Raw genomic sequence first — 25,416 nt, forward strand, 5'->3', positions numbered from 1 at the left:
ATTACTCTCACCGATGACCGAAGGAAAACCCCAACTACAGCTAATGAAGAAACACTGCAGCACGATTCACACACCATACATCCGAAACTGTACGAGAGGTCAGAAATAGAGCATCCCAATTCATAGTTCATAGTAGACCACTGTAGCTTGGATAGTGTGTGTTTTACCAGCTTAGATACGGGAACACTACATGCAACGGCAAGGTCAAGGGAATTGATTCCCAGGAAAAATGTATAATATAATTGCATATAATATTTAAAAACCGCCTATGAAACAGGACGTTTTTAAAATAAAATCAAAGACTATAAGACCTTTCTTAAGAAAATGAATACTGTGTGTCCAGAACAAACCCATACAATCTCAAAATAAATCATGGATCTCAGACATTCTTCTAAACAATGAGCAACTGCAAAACAGGGTAGCTCCAAGTTTTAAGTTTCATTTAATATATAAATATATTTACTATCAATACATACGAATCTGAGGGTCAATAAATGGATTTTGCTTATACAATAAAAACGTTTTATGGCCTTAAATGAATCAAACTGAATTTAAGACGTTTTAAGATTTTTGAGAACCTGCAGAGACCGTATAAAAGAAGCCTTTGTGTCTGAGCATACATATGATAGCCAAAAATGAACATGACAAAGTTTCTATTTTAGGTATTTTAAGGTTTCTTGACCTCCACCTTGGTTTCGATGATCAATATAAACTACAGATCAGCCTATAAAGACTTCTGACTTTGCAGTAATGTTCACCACTCAGGATAAAACAGTGATATATGAACTCAGCATACAACTCTTGACAGGATAGCATGTACTGCATATCACCTTCATCAACCACCTGTCTTTCAGGTTGCTTTGTATGCAGCAGAGCATTAAATTAAGGTGTAATATGAAACACCCAGAAGCGAGAGTGACATCAGAACAGGAGAGTGAAGTTACTTTATCTTCAGATGTCCAAAAATTACGTTTTACCACTTGCCAATATCGAATCTTCACTTGCCTCACGATTCGATTCGATTCGATTACGATTCGGTAACGATTTGATTATAAAACAGTTCTCGATGCATCTTTTCCTCCAATTCTTTTATTAATAATAATTACCTTATTAATAATCGCAATATATAGTTAATTTTTGTCATTTTAACTTTGTTATTAAAAATAAGAACAAAGATGCAAATATCAAGTAGTAGAACAAATAAAAAGACAAGAAACAAATAAAACTAACAACGTTTTACTTTTTTCACTTTGCATCTACTTAACAGAAGCATTCAAGTAAGAAATCGTACAGAAATTAAATATTAAATAATCACTGCATTGTCTTTAGTTTATTAATTATTATTAAAGCTACAAAAGTTATTGAGTCAAGAGCAGTGCGTGATGCGTGTTGTTTGATTAACATTAGATATGTTTCCATCCACACGTTTTTATCCGAATTAAGTGATATCGAATGAAAAATGCCTTATCGAAACAGTAAAATTCGATTGAATTTCATGAATATCAACTCAAATGAAATACGTTCGGTCTCATCGGATTTTATCTTGATCGATATACGGCTTATGCGATAAACGCTGATGGAAACGTTATATGGCGCGATCCATTTTGTCTAGCAAAACTTTGTTCGCAAATGTTTGCTTGAATGTTGCGCGATTCAGTGCGAAAATGAATGGAAACACCTTAAAATGTCTCAAATCAATTCGACATACCAATTTGATCGCAAAACAGCATGTGACGTCATTACGCACAGGTTTTTATTCGCTTTAAAGCCATTGGATGGAAACACACTTTCACCAGCTTTATTCGCATGAGTTTTTTTACCGAACTTCAGATAATTCGATTAACAAGTGGATGGAAACTTAGCTATTAATGACAGACATCACAGCAACAGGCTTATTATGTTATATATTATTATATAGACCTAATGCACGGATCTAATATAATGTTACACATCATTTTCCCCCAACTGTTTGCGTTCACTTACGACATAACCGACTATGTTTATGTGAATACTCGTCCAGACAGATATTGTGAAGTGATATTGTGTACATCTGACTGTTCAAGCGCAATAAGCCGCTAAAGAGAGCTGAACTCAGGATCACGTGTTGTCTTTCTGTGCAGCGCTTCAGGTGTGTGTCAGTCAGTGCGAGGAAACACTTAATAACCGCTTTAACATCAAACACGTCCCACACTTTATTCTCTCATTCATGCATGTTCTGCTTTCAAGAATGTGTAGGTGCATTATCTACGAACATCAGACGCAAGTGCTTCGCTTCTGATGGACATATGCAACTTTGTATTTATATACAGTAGTCAACATTTGAAGTGGATCAAGAAGTTGAAGTTCATCAAAAGTTGTCCTAAGTTCATGTATAACTTTGATGAAAGGTTTTGATCCATTTCAAATGTTGACTACTGTATAATTGGAGTACTTTATTTACAATAAACACTACATTAATATGTATGACAGGCATATTCAATTACATATTTTAAAAATCAAAAAGTTGTTTTTATAAATCGATGCAGCATTGTTCACATCTCATCGTGATGCAACGTAAAGTGACACTTTAGATTATTAGAGAAAACATATTCACTGTTAACTAGGAGTTTTCCCTCAATAAACTCCTAATTTTTGCTTAGTGATAGTTAGTAAGGTAGTTGTTTAGGTATTGGGTAGGATTAAGGGATGTAGAATATGGCAATGCAGAATAAAGGCATTAATATGTGCTTTATAAGAACTAATAACCAGCCAATATGCTAGTAATCGCATGCTAATAAGCAACTAGAATATTTGTTCACTAAAGTGTTACTATAAGAACATGTAATGACATATTTGAAAGTAAAGTAGAGGAAAAAGCATTTCGATGATGTGCGAGTTGTGACATGACTCGAATCGCTTGTATCACTTACATTATCTATGGTCAGTTCATCGGTCTTACAATTTGATGTCAACTATTGTGTGGCAGTTTCTAATTAAATAACTAGCAAGTGTCACTAAAGTCCATTTCGCCAAAGTCAAAGCGAGTGTTCATTTTTTTAAGCAAGTTCAGGATTATCTACTGCTTCTTCAGCACATCTACTGTACATGTTGTTCATTTCGTAAACTCCTTAATTGTTCAGTTCCTCTTTTCCAATAGGGTGGAGGTGAAGAAATACCCAAAAGGAAGAGTGCAAATTGCAGTAATTCCCTTGACCCAGAGCATTCAGGAAGCAAGAACTGCCTTGATAAGACGTTCTGCTGTGGTTTGCACATCCCGTCTTAAAATGCCTTTACGTTAAATTTTGAGTGACTGCAGCAGAGAGAGATAATATAACTTATCTGGACAAAAGTGTGTGTGAAACTCCTTACTTCTAGAAGCTGAGCAGCCGTCGGCCTCGTCTCAGGGTTTCTGTCCAAAGCTTTTTTCAGGAAATCGCTAAATTCCATTGACCTAAAATACACAAAACCCTTAAACATTCGCCCAAGAGGGGTATAGTACAATCTCTTAATGTGTAATGGAGATACAGTGATAAAATAACATTCAATGGCCATATTCTAGAAATGTCAAAAGCTATAAATCTAACTAAAAAGCCACAGCTATGCTCAGAGAACAGGAATCTCCCATGCCGGGGGTTTTGTGGCTCACCACTTGGAGGGCTGATCCAGGGTGGGCGGCTCAGACTTGGCAATTTTTAGCAGGACCCTCATGGGGTTCAGCTCATGGTGGGGGGGCTCTATCTGAGCCAGCTCTATCAGGGTGATGCCCAGTGACCAGATGTCCGCTTTATAGTCGTATGGAGCGTCCTTCATGGTCTCACACATCACAACCTCTGGAGCCATCCTGAACACACAGGAAATATCAGGACAGGAATATTCCAGTTAGATCATCGCGAAAGCTTTCAAAGTCAGTAGTCAACGTTTGAAGTGGATCAAAAAAGGTTCATCACAGTTGTCCTAAGACAAGAACGGGTATTGTTCAAAATTCATGTACAGGTGAAACTCGAAAAATTAGAATATCGTGCAAAAGATAATTTCAGTAATTCAACGTGAACAGGTGAAACTAATATATTATATAGACTCATTACATGCAAAGTGAGATATTTCAAGCCTTTATTTGTTATAATTTTTATGATTATGGCTTACAGCTTATGAAAACCCCAAATTCAAAATCAGCTGTAAGCCATAATAATCAAAATTATAACAAATAAAGCCTTGACATATCTCACTTTGCATGTAATGAGTCTATATAATATATTAGTTTCACCTTTTAAAGTTGAATTACCGAAATACATTAACTTTTGCACAATATTCTAATTTTTCGAGTTTCACCTGTATAACTTTGATGAAAGGTTTTGATCCACTTCAAATGTTTACTACTGTGCATTATGGAGTATGAAAACATGTCTGCAGATATTTAGCCAGCAACTAAAAGAATTTACTACAAGCCACTAATAAAACTGCTATAGACTGTTGATGAGTCAGATAAGGAGACGTTAATATCAACACTCCTGTGTGTGTGTGTGTGTGTGTGTGTGTGTACTCAGAGAAAGGACAAAGGTAGGACAGATACTTCATATCAGGACTTTCAAGCTGGACACTAGTTAATGATTGCTTTAAATCCTGTGGGATATGACAAGACTTATCTATCAGCATATTTCTATTACCTTTATGGGGAAACTCACAAAACCTGTAATCATTCATTCTAATTATGTTTCATATTTTGTAGTGATGCACTGAAACGTCCTCAACCAAAGATATCCGCCTGAACATTAATGTTTTGATGATTAAACAGTGAATTTGTAGCACTTACCAATATGGAGTCCCAATAAAAGAGTCTCGCCTTTGAAGAGTTTTGGTGTTTTTTGCAGAAACTCCAAAATCCGCTGTAACAAAAGTCAGAGATGTTGAATTACATGAGGATGTGTCCCAGTTTCAAAATTGTCATATTACAACCTCCAAACCCCTAAATCGAGTGTTGAAGTCATCTGTACAGAGGGCACATGTTACATAAAAGGCTTTTCTCTACAAATAACGTCAAATGAGGACTGAATTATTGTATAATTATAATTATTGTATTATAGATCAAGTCCTAGGATGGATATTCTTACAGTCTAGCATTCAAAAGTTTGGGATCAGTCTCTTATGCTCACCAAGACTGCATTTATTTAATCAAAAATACAATAAAACAGTAATATTGTGAAATATTATTACAGTTTAAAACAACTGTTTTCTATCTGAATATATTGTAAGCTGTAATGTATTCCTGTAATCATTACTCCAGTCTTCAGTGTCACATGATCCTTCAGAAATCACTCTTATATGATGATTTGATGCTCAATAAACATTTATGATTATCATCAATATTGAAAAAAGTTGTGCTGCTTAATACTTTTATGGAAACTGATTCTTTGATAAATAAATAAAAAGGACAGCATTTAAATGGAATAAAAATGTTGTGTAGCATTATACATGTTTTACAGTCACATGTATTCAATTAAATGCATTTTATTAATAAAAATGTAAGTTATTGTTATTAATAGTAGAATATATTTACATATTTTATTATCATAACATTTATAAAATAATACATATATTATATTTTTATTATTGTGCCATTTCAAATAGTAATAATAATTGTTTACTGTATTTTTTGATATTCTTAATTGACTGGATAGCAAACGCATAGATTGTATATAGGTTTGTGAGTCGGCTATTACAGGCGAATCCCCAGAAATGTGTGAAGGATGTTTGGAGGACCAGCATCTGAAGCGAGCCTGTTTAAAGTTTCTCTCACAGGAAGTGATAAAGGCCAGGGAGTCTTGGCCTGGCATTCTGGGGCGCCATTAATCAACACACAATGAAGCCACATTCGAAGGTTACAAAATGATTCTCTCATTGAATTACTAAATCCAATGAGACTCGAGTAGAGAAGTGTAATGAAATATTATAAGTCAGCTCTTGGCAAACTGTGGCGCTTTACAACACAACCTGTTGTAACCTGCAATACAGTGTGTGTGTGTGTGTGTGTGTGTGTGTGTGTGTGTGTGTGTGTGTGTGTGTGTGTGTGTGTGTGTGTGTGTGTGTGTGTGTGTGTGTGTGTGTGTGTGTGCGCGCGTGTGTGTGTGAGAGAGAGAGAGAGAAAGTGTGAGAGAGGTCATAAGAATTAGTAAGAGATCTTATAGCACAGACACAAAACACTACGCTCAACCAAAGGTCACACTTCAGCTCCGTTACAAAACCTAGTGAGCTGCCTATCTAGACAACATTTAAAGGCATTACAGCTGCACACCTGATGCAAATACTGTTATAAATAGGCAGCAGTAATATATATGTATATATATACACACACACAGGTGAAACTCGAAAAATTAAAATATTGTGCAAAAGTTCATGTATTTCAGTAATTCAACTTAAAAGGTGAAACTAATATATTATATAGACTCATTACATGCAAAATGAGATATTTCAAGCCTTTATTTGTTATAATTTTGATGATTAGGGCTTACAGCTGATGAAAATTGTATTTAGAATTTGGGGTTTTCATATAAAGCTGTAAGCCATAATCATTAAAATTATAACACATAAAGGCTTGAAATATCTCATTTTGCATGTAATGAGTCTATATAATATATTAGTTTCACCTTTTAGGTTGAATTACTGAAATACATACACTTTTGCACGATATTCAAATTTTTCTAGTTTCACCTGTGTGTGTATGTATATGTATGTATATGTATATATATATGTATATGCATGTATATGCATACATACACACACACACACACACACAGTAATGTGCTAAAGTCTCAGGCACGTTAGTATTTTCACCCCCCAAAAAAATGGTTTTAAGCCAGTTATTTATATCTTTCGCTGTAGTGTGTCAGCAGGAAATATCAGTTTAGATTTCCAAACATTCCTTTTGCCATTAATTGTAATAATCCAGTGAGATTTTTGTATGATAACAGCCGGTATGAAACCTTCCTCCAAAATAACTTCCCATCTCTCTTGCATTAATACCTCTTCTCTGATGACGTGTTTACTGGCGTGAGGGCGGGACAATCCAATCATTTGACTGTTTCACTCGGATGCCCATCACAAAAAAAAAAAAAAAAAGACTATCGCAACTTCTGTTTCATGCTGACTTTAACCTGCACCTGACTGAAGTCAGATCATCAGTGTGAGCGATCTGTTGATACACACACCTAGCTTGATGTCTCCATCCAGCGTGAGGAGGATGTTTCCCGCCTTCAGGTCTCTGTGGATGATCTTCATGCTGTGGAGATACTGAAGAGCCTCCAACATCTGCTTACAGATCACCCGGATCTGAGGCTCTTCAAGACCCCTGTCCAACTCTAGACACACACAAACACCACAGTGAATCTCATAATGTCCAAAAATCGAAAAACAGAAATTTGATTTGATATGATATGATATGACTGATATATGATATGTGATATAGAATATATGATATATTAATATAATAATATACAATATTATTAATATAATTAATATATTAAAGGGTATTTTAAAGGGTAGTAATGAAAATTCTATCAATGTTAAAGGAATAGTTCACTTCAAAATGAAAATGCTGTCATCATTTACTCACCCTCCATTTGTTTTAAACCTATAAGAATTTCTCTCTTTCTTTGAACACAAAAGAAGATATTTTGAAGAATGTCCGTAACCTGACACAGTTGATGGACCCCATTGACTTCCATAGTAGGAAAAACATACTATGGAAGTCAATGGGGAACATCTTGAGGGTGAGTAAATGATGACAAATGATGGCAATCATTTTGAAGTGAACTAATCCTCTAAATACACACACATGCACATCTAGTTCTACAGCGTGACCTCTTCATTATCTACAAAACTCTGATTCAAGAGGCAAAGCGGTGCAACCAAAGGCAATGAACTCTGAGTGACCTTGACTGGCTCGTTCATAAAACACCCAAAATAATGCAATATCCTGTTTAAACGTCAGGGTAAAGGCGTTTACCTACTCACCCATGAGCATCACAGAGCATCAAGAGGAAGAAGCTGCAGGGATCTTTTATAAAAACAAGAACATTAGCAGATATACTGCAGTCTTACCTAACATGGTGGCATCGACCGCACCCCCGGGGCAAAACTCGATCATTATCTGTGGGGGAAATGAGGTTCAGCTTAACATGGTTCTGTGCCGGAGAGAGATTCCAGTCACACTTTATTTCACAGTGTCCTTGTTACGCATGGTACATGCTACTATTGTAATAACTATAAATTTTGCATAATTACATGCAACTAAGCACAAAACACACCCTAACCCTATAGTACATGTAGTTAACTATTATTACTCAGTACTTAAATGTATCATTACACTGTAACACGGACACCTTAAAATAAAGTGTGACCAAGCTTTTGTGCAATTTCAGACAGATCATCTCATTGGAGTTGACAAAGACTAATTTCACGTAAACAGGAAAAGGTGGCGTTAGTGTATACGAGAACACGGGACGTTCTCAGTCATTCAGATCACAGAACAATGATCCAGGTTATTCAAGATTATCTGGAACAGTCATAGTAAAGTTCTCAGGAATGGACTTCAATTCTAATTTGGCAGTATTTATATTTCTCTGATGACGGGTTTAGTGTTGCAAGGGACTCCTACATTTTTTCTAGTTTGAGAAGCCGTTTCACTCGGATATACGTCACAATATGGAAGAAAAGACTATCGCAACATCGTTTACATGTTTAAACATTAAACAACGTTTAATGCCAACTTTAATATTTTATAGTTTCTGAATGAATATAATATATAATATAATAATAAATAATGCAAATAAATGCTGATCATGGTTTTTAAATTATTCTGGTCTGAATAACTGACTGATCGGATATGCAAACATTGTCCTGAGATTATGACGATCCGGGTAAAATATAGTTGGCACAAAGGTTAAACTGTTTAAACAGTTTATGAAAGATAAATATTTACATTGTGTCTTAACCAGACAAGAAATGGGTTTTTTTGGACCAATGGGTTTTCACTGTGGGCGGGGCTTAAAGCGTTGCAAAAATGACAACTTACTGGAAAAATAATTGCAAGCAAGTCACTATTATTTATTTGGAACTTGAGCAATTATCATAAGCATAATTAGTCATTATTTGCATGTAGGCTATTTCTTGACTATGCTGATGGTTTTAGTTTTTATTCCTCTATTTGACCACATTTATGGATGTTTTATCTGGTAATTTTCTTTTAATCTTTATTACACCAAGATTCAAGAAAATACCGTAAAGAAAAAGTAGAACGATATTGACAAAATATTCTTTTCCATAAGATGAGGACATTTTTGCTGCATTTTGATTCATTCAGTTCCTAAAGGGGTGGTTGAATATGATTTGACTTTTCTAACTTTAGTTAGTGTGTAATGTTGCTGTTTGAGCATAAACAACATCTGCAAAGTTACAACGCTCAAAGTTCAAAGCAAAGGGAGATATTTGCTTTTAAAGAAATTGCTTTTTAAGGACTACAACAAACGGCTGGTAGAGACAACATGACATTCATCCTGGGTTAGTGACATCACCAACCCTATAATTTACATAAACCCCGCCCCCTGAACGCAATTTATAGATTATCAAGACAGAATATGCTAATCAATTACTAGAAGATAACTACACATCAGCTACATAAATTCATCAATAACCATTCAGAAATGCCCTGTTGCTTCTACATGTTGTCATTTCTTCCTGAGTCTCTCCATCATTGACATCATCTGACTCCGGTTTGAACATAAAAGGCTAAAAGTTTTAGAAATTTTCAGTGCATGTCTGTGTGAGGTAAAAGGACACAAGCTGTTGTAGCTCCACCCCCTGTGCCGGGAGCAGCAGCTCATTTGCATTTAAAGGGACAGACACAAAACGGTGCGTTTTTGCTCACCCTAAAAAAAGTGACAACTTTAACATGCTATATTATGATATATTTGATATATATTTTGAGCTAAAACTTCACGAACACACTCTGGGGACATCAAAGACATATTTTACATCTTGTGAAAAGGGTATTATGCCACCCCTTTAAATTTACCATGAAACACCTTTTTGGTGGTTTTTCAACAGGTTCAACACAACACTGATCTACTTCTAGAGGTCATCTGAAATAATTACTCAATATCAAGCTGCCTTGAGCAAATTAGGCCCAATAGTAAATCTGTATCATAAAATCATATAGCCTATCATAAAACCTTGAAGTGTTCAAATCAAGAAAACATTTTATTTCTGTGTGTGTATCAAAGATATTTATTCTTCTTCCCTGTGATGAGTTCACAAAACACAAAAATAGTCATGGGTTTTGCATGATAACCATCTTCAGCAAACCATTTTGTTTTTGTAGTCAAAGTGCATTCTTGAATCATTAGAAATGCCCAGTGTTTCGTCAATGCTCTCTCTGGATTAATGCGGTAACTTCCGCTCTGTTTAAAGTGAGCCAAGAAAACCTACACCTCGCATTGCTTGCCAAAACAATACCTGACCTTCACATACTGTACTTAGTCCATCACTGACATGAGTTTGCAGGTTTTGCACACTGTTCTCCAAACGATATACGCTATAAAATGTCCCTAAATGTCAGTAAAAATGTGTAAGAAACGACAGGAGTATCTCCTGGAACTGACAGAGAAGGAGAGTCTGAGTAAAACTGAAAGAATGTGTAACAAACATCATCTGCTTGTCAATCATAGTATAAATCTTGATCAGATCCTGACCTACTTTAAGATGAGGATTCCTCATAGGTCATAGTTTTGACATGTTAAAAGGAAGAAAGAAAAAAAAAAAAAAAAACACACTGTGCCATTGTGTAATCACATGCCATTCCAATCACATATTACTTTTTTACTTGTGTAGAACAAACAATTTGATGTTTAGCAGATTGTTTATGCCGTTCTCTTCCCATACAATGACTGAAAATTTACAAGGCACAATACAAGCATTATTAAACTAGTCCATATGTCTAATGTGCAATACATTTCAAATCTTCTGAAGTCATAAGATAACATTGTGTGATGAACAGGCCTAATTTGTCACTGTAACATTCTTCAAATTCGTATGGGTTTGGAACGACATGATTAATTATTACAGAATTTTTCATTTTTGGGTGAACTACTCCTTTAGGAATGTATGACAGATTCTTACATTTTGAGTTTGTAATGTCTTGTCGATACTGAGCCAAAACTTCAAAAGTATTGGAAGTGATTTGCTGGTGGAAACACCCTCCCGCCTAAGCAAAGCTCCCCACCCTTATGGCTCGACCCAAATGGACTGGTAAACCCAAGTGTGTGTGTATTTAGTGATGGAGGCGATAACACAGTGACACAACGTTTCATGACTGCCTCCAAGATACATAAACCGCATACCAAAGAGAAAAGACTAACAAACAAATGTGCAATCCAGTAAAACTGCTATTTTCTGTGATGGAGAGCAGCTTCACTCCTGAGTCCCTCTGCTTATATTTGCACACTCAGACAGACATGCAAACAAACACATGAGGGAAATCCCACTATTATTTATTTATTTATTTGCACTTACTGGTGCTTGGTTGTCCTTAGAGTGTTTTGGTTAATATCTATGTGGTTATTAATTGGTGTAGGTTACCAATGCCCACCACCCTTTACCAGACGCAACACGATGGCTCGACAAGCAATAAAATGTATCTTTTCCATGTTAATCAGTTTTTGTCAGGAGATCCTATTTTAGAAACTCTGTGACGTCACGGTTAGAACAACAAGATGCAAAATATGGCAATGATAATCTCGAATATCATTTTGCGCGACCTCTATAACCATACTGTATACCGTAGTTTTATCTGTCTTACACTGTATAACAAATCACCTTACTTTAAATGTTCATTAACTGGAACATTGAGTGATAATATTTCAAAGTGATTTCCATAATTTTGACAGATTGACCTGCTTTAGAAAGATTCCAGTAAACACTACTAATAGTGTTAGTAGAAATACAAACCTGGAAAGAGACGTGAGGATTTGGGGAGAAAAACGAGAGATTCTTAGTGCGTTAGTTGCATTCCAGTGAATTATTCATGGGATATATTGTGAATTAAATTGGGAGAGCAGAACACAAATGCTCAGTATATGTTGTCCTTTTACATACTGTTACAGGAGAATACAAATGAATAAAGAAAAGAATCAGGAGGAAAAGAATGCAGCGACTGAAAAGCTTTTCCTCAGATATTCTTGTCATTCCACGGCATGTTAAAATACCAAACGTTACATTATTCTCAGAGTCTGAACATGAAGGAAATTTTACAGCTCATTCAGTCAAACTGATGGAGAAGGATTATTTGTAGCGCAACCTAATGATTTGAAAAGATTTGTTTCAGTCTTTTTGAGTGGAACTTCCCCAAACCGGAAGTGGCTCTCATAATCTAAAACGCAGTATAGGCTCGTCAGGAAAAAGGTGGATAGCAGCAGACGTCAAAACTGAGCACACATATAGAATAAGCAGAATGATATCATGTGTTGGTGTGGACGCTAATAAAGTTATCGTTATACTTATGGTCTCTATGATATTCTAGGGCCTCATTTATAAAATTATGTGTAGGATAGGTCCTACATTTGATCTAAGGCCCTGTTTACTCCTGGTAATAAATGCTTTTTGGTCGATCGGATCACAAGTGGATGACGCTAAATACAGGTGTAAACGGGTCTAAAATGTTTTGAGCTCGTCCACATTCACCACTTCCAGAGGGAGATGAAAACACATTCGACCGGATTGCTTTCGTAGTGTAAACCCTCTTGAGTTCAAATGCATTCGAACATCCACTAAAAGACTGTCTACTCTCCATTTACTGAATAATGAGTGAACATTATAGGAAGAGCTCTAGCCAGACGGGGTTTAAACTTTATCAGCTGAAGACCCAAGTTTGGTTTGAAGAGAAAATGTACCAAACACAATGTTCTCTCACCATTCCTGATTTCTAACACACACTCACAGCGTTCGGCTGGTCTTGCGGCTTCAGAGCAGAAACTAAAGTTGATGATCTCTGTGTGTTTTTCTGTCATCTCTGGTCGAATTCATATGTAAATTTGTGAGCTTATTTTGTCCATTAGATTACATTTACCCGCTCATAGACCCTCCCCTCGAGGAAATCAGGACAGAAGTGGTTGAAAGTGGACAAAAGAGACGGATTAAAACACCAGGTGTAAACGGGAATGCGTCTCCCTCGTCTAACTGTGATCCAATCAACCAAAACACATCTTAATACCAGCTGTAAACAGGGACCAAGATCATTTATCAAATATGCGTTCGCCTCTGTTCCAGATGTGATTTCTATAAATTGCTAATGATCTTGAAATTGTGAGTAGCTGAATTGCCTTGTAAACGCCCCCTGATTGATGTCACTAACATATAAAACAATAACTGTCAACGTCCAAATCCTTTACTTGAGAACGGTGAGCGGCAAGAAATGATTAAAATTCCAATCATAATTCTCCTTTAGGTTTCATACATAACGTTTACAACAACTGAAATCACATGTACGCCAAATTGCATCTGGGTGGCCTTAAAAACCTGTTAAGATTCAAGTTTAAATATTTTATCATTATATATAGTAGTGCTTGCCTTAGGGACATGAATCTATGGTTGCCAAAAACAACAGCAGATCATGAGGCTGATGTCACTCGCCTGTCACATGATCCAGCTATTATGTAATTGTTTTATGACAGGACCGGCTATCCCTAGCAATGGCCCGACATTAGCCTAGGCTCTACCATTCCCATTACCCTGCATTGGACAAGCAGTTTGGATAATGGATGGATGGGTAAATGTTGAATAACAGCAAACAGTAGAAACATTTACTGTTGCCATAACAAAACAAAAAAAAAGACTCACTTTCAGCATATTCATTACTGAACACATGCAATGACAACACCGTCCAATGAGTCACTGTCCCGACGGATAATCCAGGCGTTTCCAAACAATAGACCCGTGACTGTGTGTTTACAGAGGGAATGTACAGGAACTGCATATCCAACAATACAGCTATTAATACAAGCTCTTGAAAACACGACTGAAAATATAGTGAGTAGGTATCATAAAAGCAATGGTAATACTTAAGATTTGATGATTAGTGGCTCAATCACAAATAAGCATAAGATGAAAAAAATTTGTATATTCATGTTGGTTTTGAGGGGAAACCTTGAATACATACATTGTTCATATGTAAATTTGATCTAAAATACATTTATGTAGATATATTTTTGAATTTATGTCTATGTAGCAATGTATTTGTTTTTTTTATAACATTTTTGGATAGTTAAATAAAACATCGGAAAATATCTATATTTTCTGCCATATGTTGTATCTTGAATTTATGAATAATAATTCATTTGAAATGTGAAATAACATAACCATATCATTGAAAAAGTCCAATTATTTAGGCTCAATTATTTTTCTGACCTTAGCATACAGTCAATATCACATGGTCTGTGATATAATTTCCTGTTCTTTTTTTTTTTTTTTGGCAAGACAACAAAGTGGCCTCCTGCATTGTAATTGCTTTGAAGGGTTTTCAAAGATGAAAAATATTTTTAAAACACGATCTTCATCTTATTTACACATCACCTTGACATTTTTCACATGTTTTCCTCACAAAACAAAATCCGTATTAATCCAGAAATTGGAATCAATAAAAGAGGTGTATTAAAATCATTGCCTGTATGAAATCCATAATTAAAAACCTTTTGAATAACAAACAAAAAAATTGTTATATAGTTACATTATAAACAAAATGTAATTGTTTTTATTTCAGGTAAACACCTGTCAATGTTATAAAAACTGGCGAAACCAGTCACCGTGAGTTTAGCATCTTAGCATCTCCGTCCACATGTTACTGTCTTACTGACATTTCTGAAATATTCTAGATGGCATACGCCGATGCCTGCAGGTTCAGGGAGGCAGAACAACCAGTCAGACCACAAGAACAAAGTCAGATTGTGAGCGTCAGAGCAAACACGGATTCCTCGAGGGCCTACGCACATATCTCAGGCAAACGCAACAAACGTTAAACAAACAGAAACGATTGAGGCTTTAATGAGACAAATCCACAACACTGTTAACAGGAGTCAATAAAGACTGCATTACTCGACTGATTCTGGACACATGCCCTGAACCCTATTCAACCTGATAAATAATTAATTATGATGATTATCACTTTCACCACACTGGCACAGAGCTCCACACTTACATTTATACTTAAAGAGACGAGCAACAGATGGCTTCATTCAAGTTCCCGGTAGAGAGGTGAATCACATCTTTTTCCATGACGCTTTAAAATAAAAGATTTTGATGTAACATGCTGACATAGGAATGGAAACTTTACAGCCACATGACTACTATGTTTAATAGTATGTGAAAAAACATGAAGTATACAACAATACATTAGGGCTACACAATATATCGAAATGATCTAAATATTGCAAAAGTTATTTATATCGCGATATGCATATCGTAACGGCTTGCAATAACGGGTCATGAACAAAAGACAAAGTTTATTTTTACATTTGATTATTCAGTTTCTGTTGTTAAATAACCCTCATGTAGGATAACCTGAACCCCTAAACACTTCTTATGCTACAGTAAAACACTGCTGTTCACTTTCAGAAGTTGTGGGGATGTTTTCTTGTCAAAAAAAGAAAGTGAAACACGTATGTAGGTAAGATAATTTAAGTTTATTTTACACACTTTAAGAATTATCGTATCGCATATCGAATATCACATTATTTAATGTTATCGCATATCCCATTTTTCTACAATATCGTGCAGCCCTACAATACAATGTGTTAAACAGTTGATTGAATGGACATTTTGTTAATTTCATCTTTCTACTCATTTTGTCTACTCATATCGTTTACTCACAGGGCTTAAAAGACAAATAACGTTCAAAAATACTATCAATTTGACACTATCAGATGAGATGAATAAAGACATTTATTGTCTTCTGTAGACAATAAGTAGAAACTGAATGTTATATAATTGATTAACTTTGAAACATTGACGGTTATTGAACTAAACTGAATCAACACTGAACTAAATTGTGTTATTTAACCGGATTATTCAACCGAATAATGACAATTGTCTTCTATAGAATTGAAATTAAATTCCATAATTAATGATTTTTGCAACACTTCTATTTGCCCTGTTTATTTATAAAAAGCTACTTTAAAACAATCTGTAATGTATAAAGCTCTATTTAAATAAATGTGACTTTACTGAGTACTCAACAGATAAATCATGAAGTTCAGATTCATTCATTTAATTCTTCATAGTACATAGCGTCTTCAAAAAATGCTAGTTAGTAAAAAACGATCCTATATTGTTGACCTTCGCTGAGATGTTGCACCCATAACATGAGTTCATCAGATTATACTGAAGCTGAGAAGAATGAAAGAGGATAAGAGAAGATTATGTCACGCACAGACGGAGGAGGAACAGTCGTGAGCTGACCTCATTTATCCGGCTGCTTAATTGGATCTTAGATACGACAGTTTACAAGAGTTTAGAAAACGCAATGGCTGACGTGCGGTGATCAAGACAGTCTCACACACACACACACACACACACACACACACACACACACACACACGTGTGAGTCCAGGCACGTTTGCCCCCCGACGGATGAGGGCAGAGATCCTCACACACCTGTTACGTTTACACGGCCGCTGACTGACACACACTTGAACAACAAATCAGCAGATCAATGATAGGTGGTAGGTGATGCATGATGCATGTGTTTTTTTAAAGGGGTCATATAATGGTACGCACTTTTACAAGTTGATTGTACTGACATGTGTGTTGGCAGTGCCTGTACACAACCATCATAAAATGATAAAAATCCATCCAGTTTTTTTTTTTTAATCTTCTTATATGTTTTCCCCTGTCTCAAATCAAGCCGTTCAATTTTGTGACGTCACACGGTCGGACACCTCTCCCACGATTGTTGATTGACAGCAGCGTTTCAACACAGACCCGCCCTCGCTCGTGAGCGAGCTGTCAATCATAGTCTGCGCGGACCGGCGCAGTCATTGTTGATACGCTGGAGCACTGTCTATGAGCAGAATGGCGTCTAAGCGATTGTGGTGTTCTGTTCTTGGGTGCAATAAGGAAGACAGCATCATTTTGATGTTCCTAAAGCCGAACCGCTGAAGACGCAGTGGCTGAGTTTTGTTTTCGAAGGGAATATTCCCCACGATCAACGTCAATGCTTTCATGTTTGCGCGAATCATTTCACACACCAGACTGCTTTACAAAAGAGGGTCAGTATAACGCTGGTTTTGCTAAGAAGCTGCTCCTGAAAAAAGGATCGGTACCAACTATTCGTGTTCCTGCTGCACCTCCAGAAGAACTGAAGTGAGTGTAACGTTTTATTAACCTTTATATTAATATTTATATTAATCTTTGCAAATCGCTTGCTGCACGCTTTTCTATATACGACGTTCTCAATATAATTCATAATCGCACGTTTATAATGAACAACGCGTTATGGTTTTTGTGTTATTATTACAAACGGTGTACGCACAGAACAGAGGGGCGGGGTGAGCAAAGCTCATTATCATTTAAAGACACATGCACTTAAACGGCGTGCTGAAAACAGAGCTGTTTTTGACCAGGTAAAATTAGTGTTTTCTTACAATACTAATGCAATTTTTTAATTAAAGTAGGCTATATTACAAACTTTTAATTTAGACCCTAAAGAATCATATTAGCTTGTACAAAAATGGCATTATATGACCCCTTTAAAGGGTAACTCTCACCAAAATGCAACCTAGGGTCTTTACTTGTTAATCTACCCGAGGCGAACTTTCGTTTAAAAGCATAATTAGAATGGAAACACCACTTTTAAGTTTGACCGCATTTTCGTTTTTGGTCAAATTGCCTTGTGAATGTGAGTGCTTGGGGCACGACTATGATAGCATCAAAATCGCTATTTTTAAAACACTAAGAAGGCTCGACACAACATGAAACTTTGCTGGAAGTATCACCAGGGGCTCTACACATGAACTCCAGCATTGAGAACATTGTTTGTGTACACAGAGTTTACTAAAAAGAAAGATCAGAAAGAAAGTGTCACATGCTCACTCTTTCCAATTGTCGGTTTTGGCACCTGATACTGGTAGCCGATTTTTTTGAGCACATTTATTTGTTGTTTATTTTCCCTATTACAGACCAAACTGGGCTTAAACAACAAGGCAACCACTGCATTTTAACAAAGACTTTAGATATACAAAGACGGTGCACTTAATGAAAAAGTGCAACACGCAATATGGCGGAATAAGTCCCGCCTTCTAAATAAAAGAGCCAATCAGCACTTGGTAAAGTCGTTGTGTCACTGTAGCTTTGCCGTCGCATCATCCAGGTGGTGCTGCACATTGGTGGTGGTTGAGGAGATATAAGTAAAGCTTCCGTATGTAAAGCGCTTTGAGCACCCAGAAAAGCGCTATATAAATGTAACAAATTATTATTATTATTATTTAGGAGATCTGTTTTTTTTTTGTTTTTTTTATCTGTATTGCATCATTTCTAGATTTAAAGCAAAAATGGTCAGACTAGCTTTGTGAAATGATGTTACATAAAACACCCGCACAAAACATCAACAACAGCAGCGGGACGGAATAAAAATGCTAATTCACTCTTTGTCAGTAGGTGGCGCTTATGAAAAAGCAGTGGTATATTGTATCTTTGGATGCCGCTTTATACAAAGCAGTGCTAAGCTTATCATTTTCTTTAATATGCATTATACTGAGGTAAGAGGAACAGAAAATGCCATCAAAACTTTTTTGAAGACAGTCAGTTCCCTTCAGAGACATTCACATAAATCCCCACCCCAAATTTAATATTTATATTTTTCTTCCCATATTTCCAGCATCAAGAACAGTATTTCCCCTCTCTGGCCTGTGTTAACGTTCTGTTTATAGACTTTGTAATATTTCCACAGAAATTATATTTTTGGGAAATGATTGCTACACAGTTTATGTGCAAGTCCGGAACAAATATCAGCCAAAATAAAACATAAAATCGGTGTTGAGAGCAAAAACTGGCTGCTTTCGATTGATGGCCGGTGCATCTCCAAAATGAGATTTGAACAATTTTGACTGAACAATTTGTTTCAAAACAATTTGTTATCAAACTTTCATTATAAATGTTCAAGCATTTACTTGTTACATTAGAAGTGATTTGCATCATTGCATCATTCAGTGGGCCCTTTGCTTTCTGGTTATTGCTGATCATGATTTATTGCTTTATTGCTGAACATGATGAAGAACTCGAGCACAAGACTTGACTTTGACCATTAAGAAAACCACAGTAAAACAGAAATAGAGGTGGAGATCATATGGGATGGTGGTGGGTAACAATATACAATGTTCACGCTCCTTTCAAATTTTCGTTTTGAAGAGCTGACAATCTCTGTGGGATTTTTACCACTTTTGATGTAAGATGCATATATGCATTTTAAGACCTGATTTGCATATTTAAAAGGTTCAAATATGAACGTATTAAATGTATTTTAAGTTTAACTTGGAAGAATCCTATTTACCAGTGATGCATTCCCATCAGAGGAAAGCGCTTTTGAGACAGTAAAGGATAATTACAACTGTGGGAATTTGTTTTTGTGGTGTAAATTTGAAAATGTGATCTCTTCAGAAATCCAGTGCTTCTTCTCACACATATATGAATACCAGTATACTGTTCTGCAGTGCATTACTGCATTATAAATGCTATTTCACACACTATAAATACGAGTAGGAAGGTGCCAGTTTCCATTTCAAGATACCAAACATCAACATCTTTCATTGAAAAGCATCAAGGAAGATCCAAATCATGGCTCATTGGATAAAGTCCTTTTAACCATCTGTTGCGCATTGCTGACATCCAAACATAGACAAACAAATGGCCTAAATGCTTAAGGTCTGTGGACAGTCCGGTGCTTTCAGTTCAGCATCTGAATCGCCAGATTCGGTGAAGACAACTTGACACACTCAAGTCAAAAAGAACAAGTGCTTGTTATGTTTGACAACAAGTGTGCAGCTATTTCCCTTCACAAAACCCCACACACATTCCCATCCGAATGCTTTCCATCGAGAGCTTGGTCGACCAGACGCCTCGTCCACACCCAGATATGCTCATCTATGACACAGCGTAGCATTGCCCAGACAGCTGGGCCACACCTCATGCTTTAGTATGAGCAAACTTAACATACGCAAATGCTAATTATAAACTTTCCTATTATAGATCTATTACAAATCTATTGTACATCAAAGAATCAATAGAGCGCTGCAGGGATGACGTATTTTCATAGGCCAACCCTGAAGTCAGAATCACCCAGATTCCCTCGACAAAAACCCAACAGGATTTTCCATTGGCTTATCGTTTACTGCAGAAATAAGCTCTGTGACCAATACAAGTTTATGATTCTTACACGTTTTGTTGTGTATGATAATCTTGACAAATGAATGCCAGATCTAAACCTAGGTCATAAACGACCTATATGATCACAATATCTTAAGCTCGTGTTAACCACAGACCTTATTTCAGGTTTTTAACCGAAAGCCCATTTACTTTTTTGGCTTTTTTCTTTCCTGCTGCACTCTATAAACAAGCGAAAAATGTCCATATGTCCATAGCCCAGTTATGAAGGCTACCAGAGTTTAGTATTTAGGGTTAGAGTAGTTTCCTTCAAAAGGAAGTCTTACTCAAACACTATGAGATCTGGAGACACACATCTTCCAGAAAAGCAAATTTACCGTCACACTGAGGAATTCCAGCAATGCTTTAATGGCTCCTCATGAAAACGTGCTTTTACAAGCTGTTTCCCTTGACAGCATGTAGACACAATCAACCACATTCACTTATCAACTTTATTTAATTTTTAGCTATACTTGTCCCACCCTGATGAACAACAATGTGAACTATGGCGATTAGCAAACCGTTTACATATAGACATCGTAGCAAAAACAGCTATTTAATGTATTACTCAGTAGCCACATTCACACAGACGCAGAAGAATACAGATGTCAGTCCTGATTCAGAGTGTTAAATATGATTATGTTCATGCGCTGTTCAGTTAACGAGAGTGACAACAGTATTTTAGAGCCCAATTTTTCAAAACCACATTTTTGGGGCTACGTTCACACTGTCAATTTTTGGGATTAACTACCATTTACTTACAGTTGCGAGTCTCAAAAAGTCCCGTTCACACAGCAACTTACAGTAGCGTCTCTCTCTAATATTGTCTGTATGAACGTGCAACAACAGTCAAGCCTGTATTCTTTTAACACTAACAATAGTGACAGTGACCAAAGTAATATCAAAGATGGCGACGTCCATGAAACTGAAAAGTTTTATCACATATGACACGACATGAGTCCAATTGAGCCGCGAGTTCATCTGTCAAATCTTCATTAACCGAGAGAAGCTTCAATGTAAACAAGCGTTATAGCTTGTCATAGCGCCACCAAGTGGCCAGTTGCGTGTGCTTTTTCACGTGACCACAGAATATACTCTTATATACTATGTGCACCAAGTTTGGTGAAAATATCTCATTCTGTTCACGAGTTATAGCCAATTTAGTAAAAGTGGCTCCGCCCACTTTGAACGTTTTGGCGGCCCTTAAGCCGAGGTTACACTTAACGACTGTAAGGCCGATTATGTACGTAATATGATACTTACGAATGATCCTGCCAGTTATGTGTAGTCGGTGTTTAAAATCTTTTGATCGGGCCATAAACCTAGGACTAGTTCACAAAAGTATGTTTTTCCAAAAATCCAAAATACCTGCAAATTTCCATTTCATACTTTTGACAGCTGTAGCGCCCCCGTCAGGCCGATCGGGGCGAGCCTTGGTGATGTTGTAGACGGTGTGAGTACTACCAGCCCTCAAAGTTTCAAGTCTCTACGACTTACGGTTCAGTCTGCCCGATCAGTTTTAGATGGAGAATGCTGATGCTTGGAAATTTTAACAATTACAATAGGGTTCCAGGGCTAAACGCGTGAACCCCTAAAAAAAAGAGATTATGCGAAGAGAAAAAAAAAAGACTATGCGAAGAATAATTGTTCAGAATAAGATCTATAACATGCATTGAGATGCAAACATGCAATTTTCATTTCATGCCGAATCAGAGAAAAGGTGACAAGAAAACATCATGAAGAATTGCATTATAAACGGACTTCAGTGAAACGATAAATGCTGAATATGGTTCATTTAAATCTTAATATTTGATGCTAGGTATAAGTTTAGGTGTTCTCATTTGAAAAGTAAATATTAGCCATCACATCTGCTATTTATTTGTGTATTTTTTTGTCAGATACGGGAATCTGCATGGCGGCTCAGTTATTTAATAAGGGTGTGCATTTGACGTCTCGAAAGATTATAAATGTAAACCCGCTGAGCAATTCAGATGATATGCAAGACAACACACCTCAGTCGCTTTTAAGAAAGGTCAGTTTGGTCAGTCTAACCAGCTTACCGACAGCTTGTTGTCGAAGAAGTAGGCATCCAGCAGTTTGACGATGTACTGATGGTTGCAAGATGCTAAGATGTCAATCTCCACCACATAGTCTTCCAGCTCCTCCTCACTTTTGGTTTCGATCACTTTAGCTGCAGCTAGCACTCCGGTTTCTTTATTCCGGGCCTGAAAGACAAACCAGTTTCACATCAAAACACAACGTCAGTGTGATCAACATAACAACATCCTGATGTTCCCGTTCCACGCTCGTCCCTTTGGTGCGGTTTGGTGCACCAGGCCTCTGGGATTCACGTTTAGCTCGTCATTAGAGCTGAAATAATGGGCATTACTGCTGTTTCACTGCAAACGCGGGTGACATTGTGGTGCGGTCACTGAAGTTGATGCTGTCATTGATAAAGGTTTGATGGGTCATAAGCCTAAAGTATACTAAAGCAAATTTCGGCACCAGAATAGTACACACACTGCCTGATTTTTGTAACCGTACTTTGAACACACAGGTCGCATATCTTTAGTTTAAATGAATAAAAAGTAGTGGTGGGCATAGATTAATTTTTTTAATCTAGATTAATCTCACTGAAATCTTGGAATTAATCTAGATTAATCTAGATTAAAATGGCTCATTTGAATTCTGCCGAAGGCATTCAGAATATGTGTGTGCTACCCAAATAATGACTAAAGGGCAAGTGTTTCTTAAATACAAAGTGACATTTAAAAGAACTTGTGAAGAAATGCCAGAGATTTTTTTAATTTTTTTATTAAAACTAACATAATAAAATATGATTTTTTTTTTTTTTACTTTGATGAGCATATAAAACAAAACAGCTCCTTGGAAAAAATGAAATGTAGCCTAATATTGTAGTAGTTATAAACAAAGGTCTATTTTTAGTTCAGATTAACATTTGAGGGCAGCAATTTTATTCATAATGTCAAAATAAAACCAACGTAATGTTACTTGAAAGCATTATAGCCTACTATTCCTGCCAAACTTCCATGGTTGCAGTTAGTTTTACTACATTAAATCCATGGTAAATGTTGCAGATCTGTGGACACTGGATAGTTCATTCATGGCACAATGTTTCTTCCTGGCTTAAGCACTGTTTGATCCGTTAATAACGGAGAAATGTGAATGTTTCTCACTAGATCTCGCAGCGATGTTATTACTTAAGTAGCGAATTCAAATGATTTATTTACTGGATCTCTTGATCAAGATCGGCTCGCGCTGCTTTGGTCCAAACTGATAAACAACGGTCCGTCAACCACACAATAACGAGTAACTTTGAGAATACCCAACCAACCCAACTTTGAGAATAGATTAACGGCGATATTTTTTTTTATCGCCCGATAAGAGTCTCACGTTAACGCAGCACGTTAACGCCGATAACGGCCCACCAATAATAAAAATACATTTTTATCGGCCATAACTTCTGGAGAAAAATAGAGCAGACACTGGACAAAGATAAAACTTTTGAAAGATATACGTCGACCGCCTGTAAATTCCTGTAAAGTGAAGTCAAAGCGTTTTGCTCGCCCCCTGGTGTCTGGCTGCAGTACTGGTCTCAAACCCCGCCCTCTCCATGTAATCGGATGGGACACGAGCCAAACTAAAAAAATCCAGTTACACATCAAATCATTGTTCTGTCATTTTAGGTAGTTCTCATCACGTAGACGCATGTTAAAAGTTTTTGATTTCCCCAAAACTTAGTTATTTGATGCTATAAAAATGTGGTGTAACATCTTGATTGACAGCAGTGCTGGCGAATGAGTCTGCGGGAGTGTGGGACTAGCCTATACTTACGCATACACCAGCGTACACACGTAAAAAAAACAAAGCATACTCTGGGCTTTACTGGTGTTTGAAGGGGAAGGATTGAAAAAAAAAAAAAGGTTATATTTTATATTTTGATGAAATTTTTTTTTTTCTTTGAAATATCGTGCATAAATAAATCGCTGCATGAATCAACGCAAATAAGAATGTTCATGATAAAGTCAAAAGAAAAACATCTACAACGTGTCAAGTTTTTAGAAATGTATATTCTAAGGTTTCAAGTTGTATTTTTCTACTTGATCTTGGTTTTCGAAAAACTTTTATACCAAATATTTCATTAAAAATGACTTTTAATAAAAAGTTGTGATGTAACCAAGTAAAATGTAATAACATATTTTCTCTTACACCTAGAATATGTGTTAGCGTGCACATCTTAAACATAATTTTAATTATTGTCAAAAAAAAGTATTTTAACAAATATCATGAATGTTAATTCATAAATACATTTCAGGAGAGTCAAACCACAGCATTTTGAAATGTGAACTAACCGTGCCTTGCCATAAAGATTAAACGATCGGACATTTTAAGACTTCCTGACCTTGAGGGTCATGAGGTTTTGCAGGTGCTCTTTATAAGACATCATTTTCTAATTTGATTTCGTGCTCTGCATCCACCACATGACTTTCTGATTTAGTTTTTCAGAAACCAATGAGCAGTGAATGTTTTTCAGTGAATATCTCTCCAGATATTAGGCCAGTTTCATCACCTAGCATGTGATAACTGTCAATGCCGTGGGAACATGTAGTGTTCGTGTGGTTGAGATGCAGTCACTCATTGTGGTTAGCTGGCATGTTTTTAGAGGAAACACAGTTGCCAAACCACTCAAAAGCAAGACTTCCGCTTATTTGTCAAGCAACTCAACTAAAACATGATTTGGCACAGCTAACAATAAGCAAGGCTTGTTTAAGTTGGCCTGTGATGGTAATAAACAATAAATGTAATACAGGAGAGAATGAAAGTAGGACAGGTTTAGATGGCTTTTTTTTTTTTTTTACATTTTATGAAAACAAACAAACAATGCTGTAGTTTGGTGGTTGCTAGGGCACTACTGAGCAGTTGCTAGGGTCGTGCAGAAAAGTCCCACCTGATGTGACGCTT

General features: G+C 36.4%; 1 protein-coding gene across 1 annotated transcript in view; it reads right to left on the minus strand.

The window, feature by feature from the left end:
• stk10 (serine/threonine kinase 10) overlaps nucleotides 1-25,416 on the minus strand; it is a 64,269-nt gene that overhangs the window by 26,821 nt on the left and 12,032 nt on the right. Inside the window, exons 2-7 of the mRNA XM_079847000.1 lie at nucleotides 22,494-22,658; nucleotides 8,074-8,122; nucleotides 7,182-7,331; nucleotides 4,790-4,862; nucleotides 3,626-3,820; nucleotides 3,349-3,430 (exon numbers count right to left, since the gene is read on the minus strand). Of these exons, the coding sequence (XP_079703126.1) occupies nucleotides 3,349-3,430; nucleotides 3,626-3,820; nucleotides 4,790-4,862; nucleotides 7,182-7,331; nucleotides 8,074-8,122; nucleotides 22,494-22,658 (714 nt within the window). The remainder of the gene's footprint in view (nucleotides 1-3,348; nucleotides 3,431-3,625; nucleotides 3,821-4,789; nucleotides 4,863-7,181; nucleotides 7,332-8,073; nucleotides 8,123-22,493; nucleotides 22,659-25,416) is intronic.

This window comes from Squalius cephalus (genome assembly GCF_949319135.1).
Source record: "Squalius cephalus genome assembly, chromosome: 17".
In the NCBI taxonomy this organism is placed as follows: domain Eukaryota; kingdom Metazoa; phylum Chordata; class Actinopteri; order Cypriniformes; family Leuciscidae; genus Squalius; species Squalius cephalus.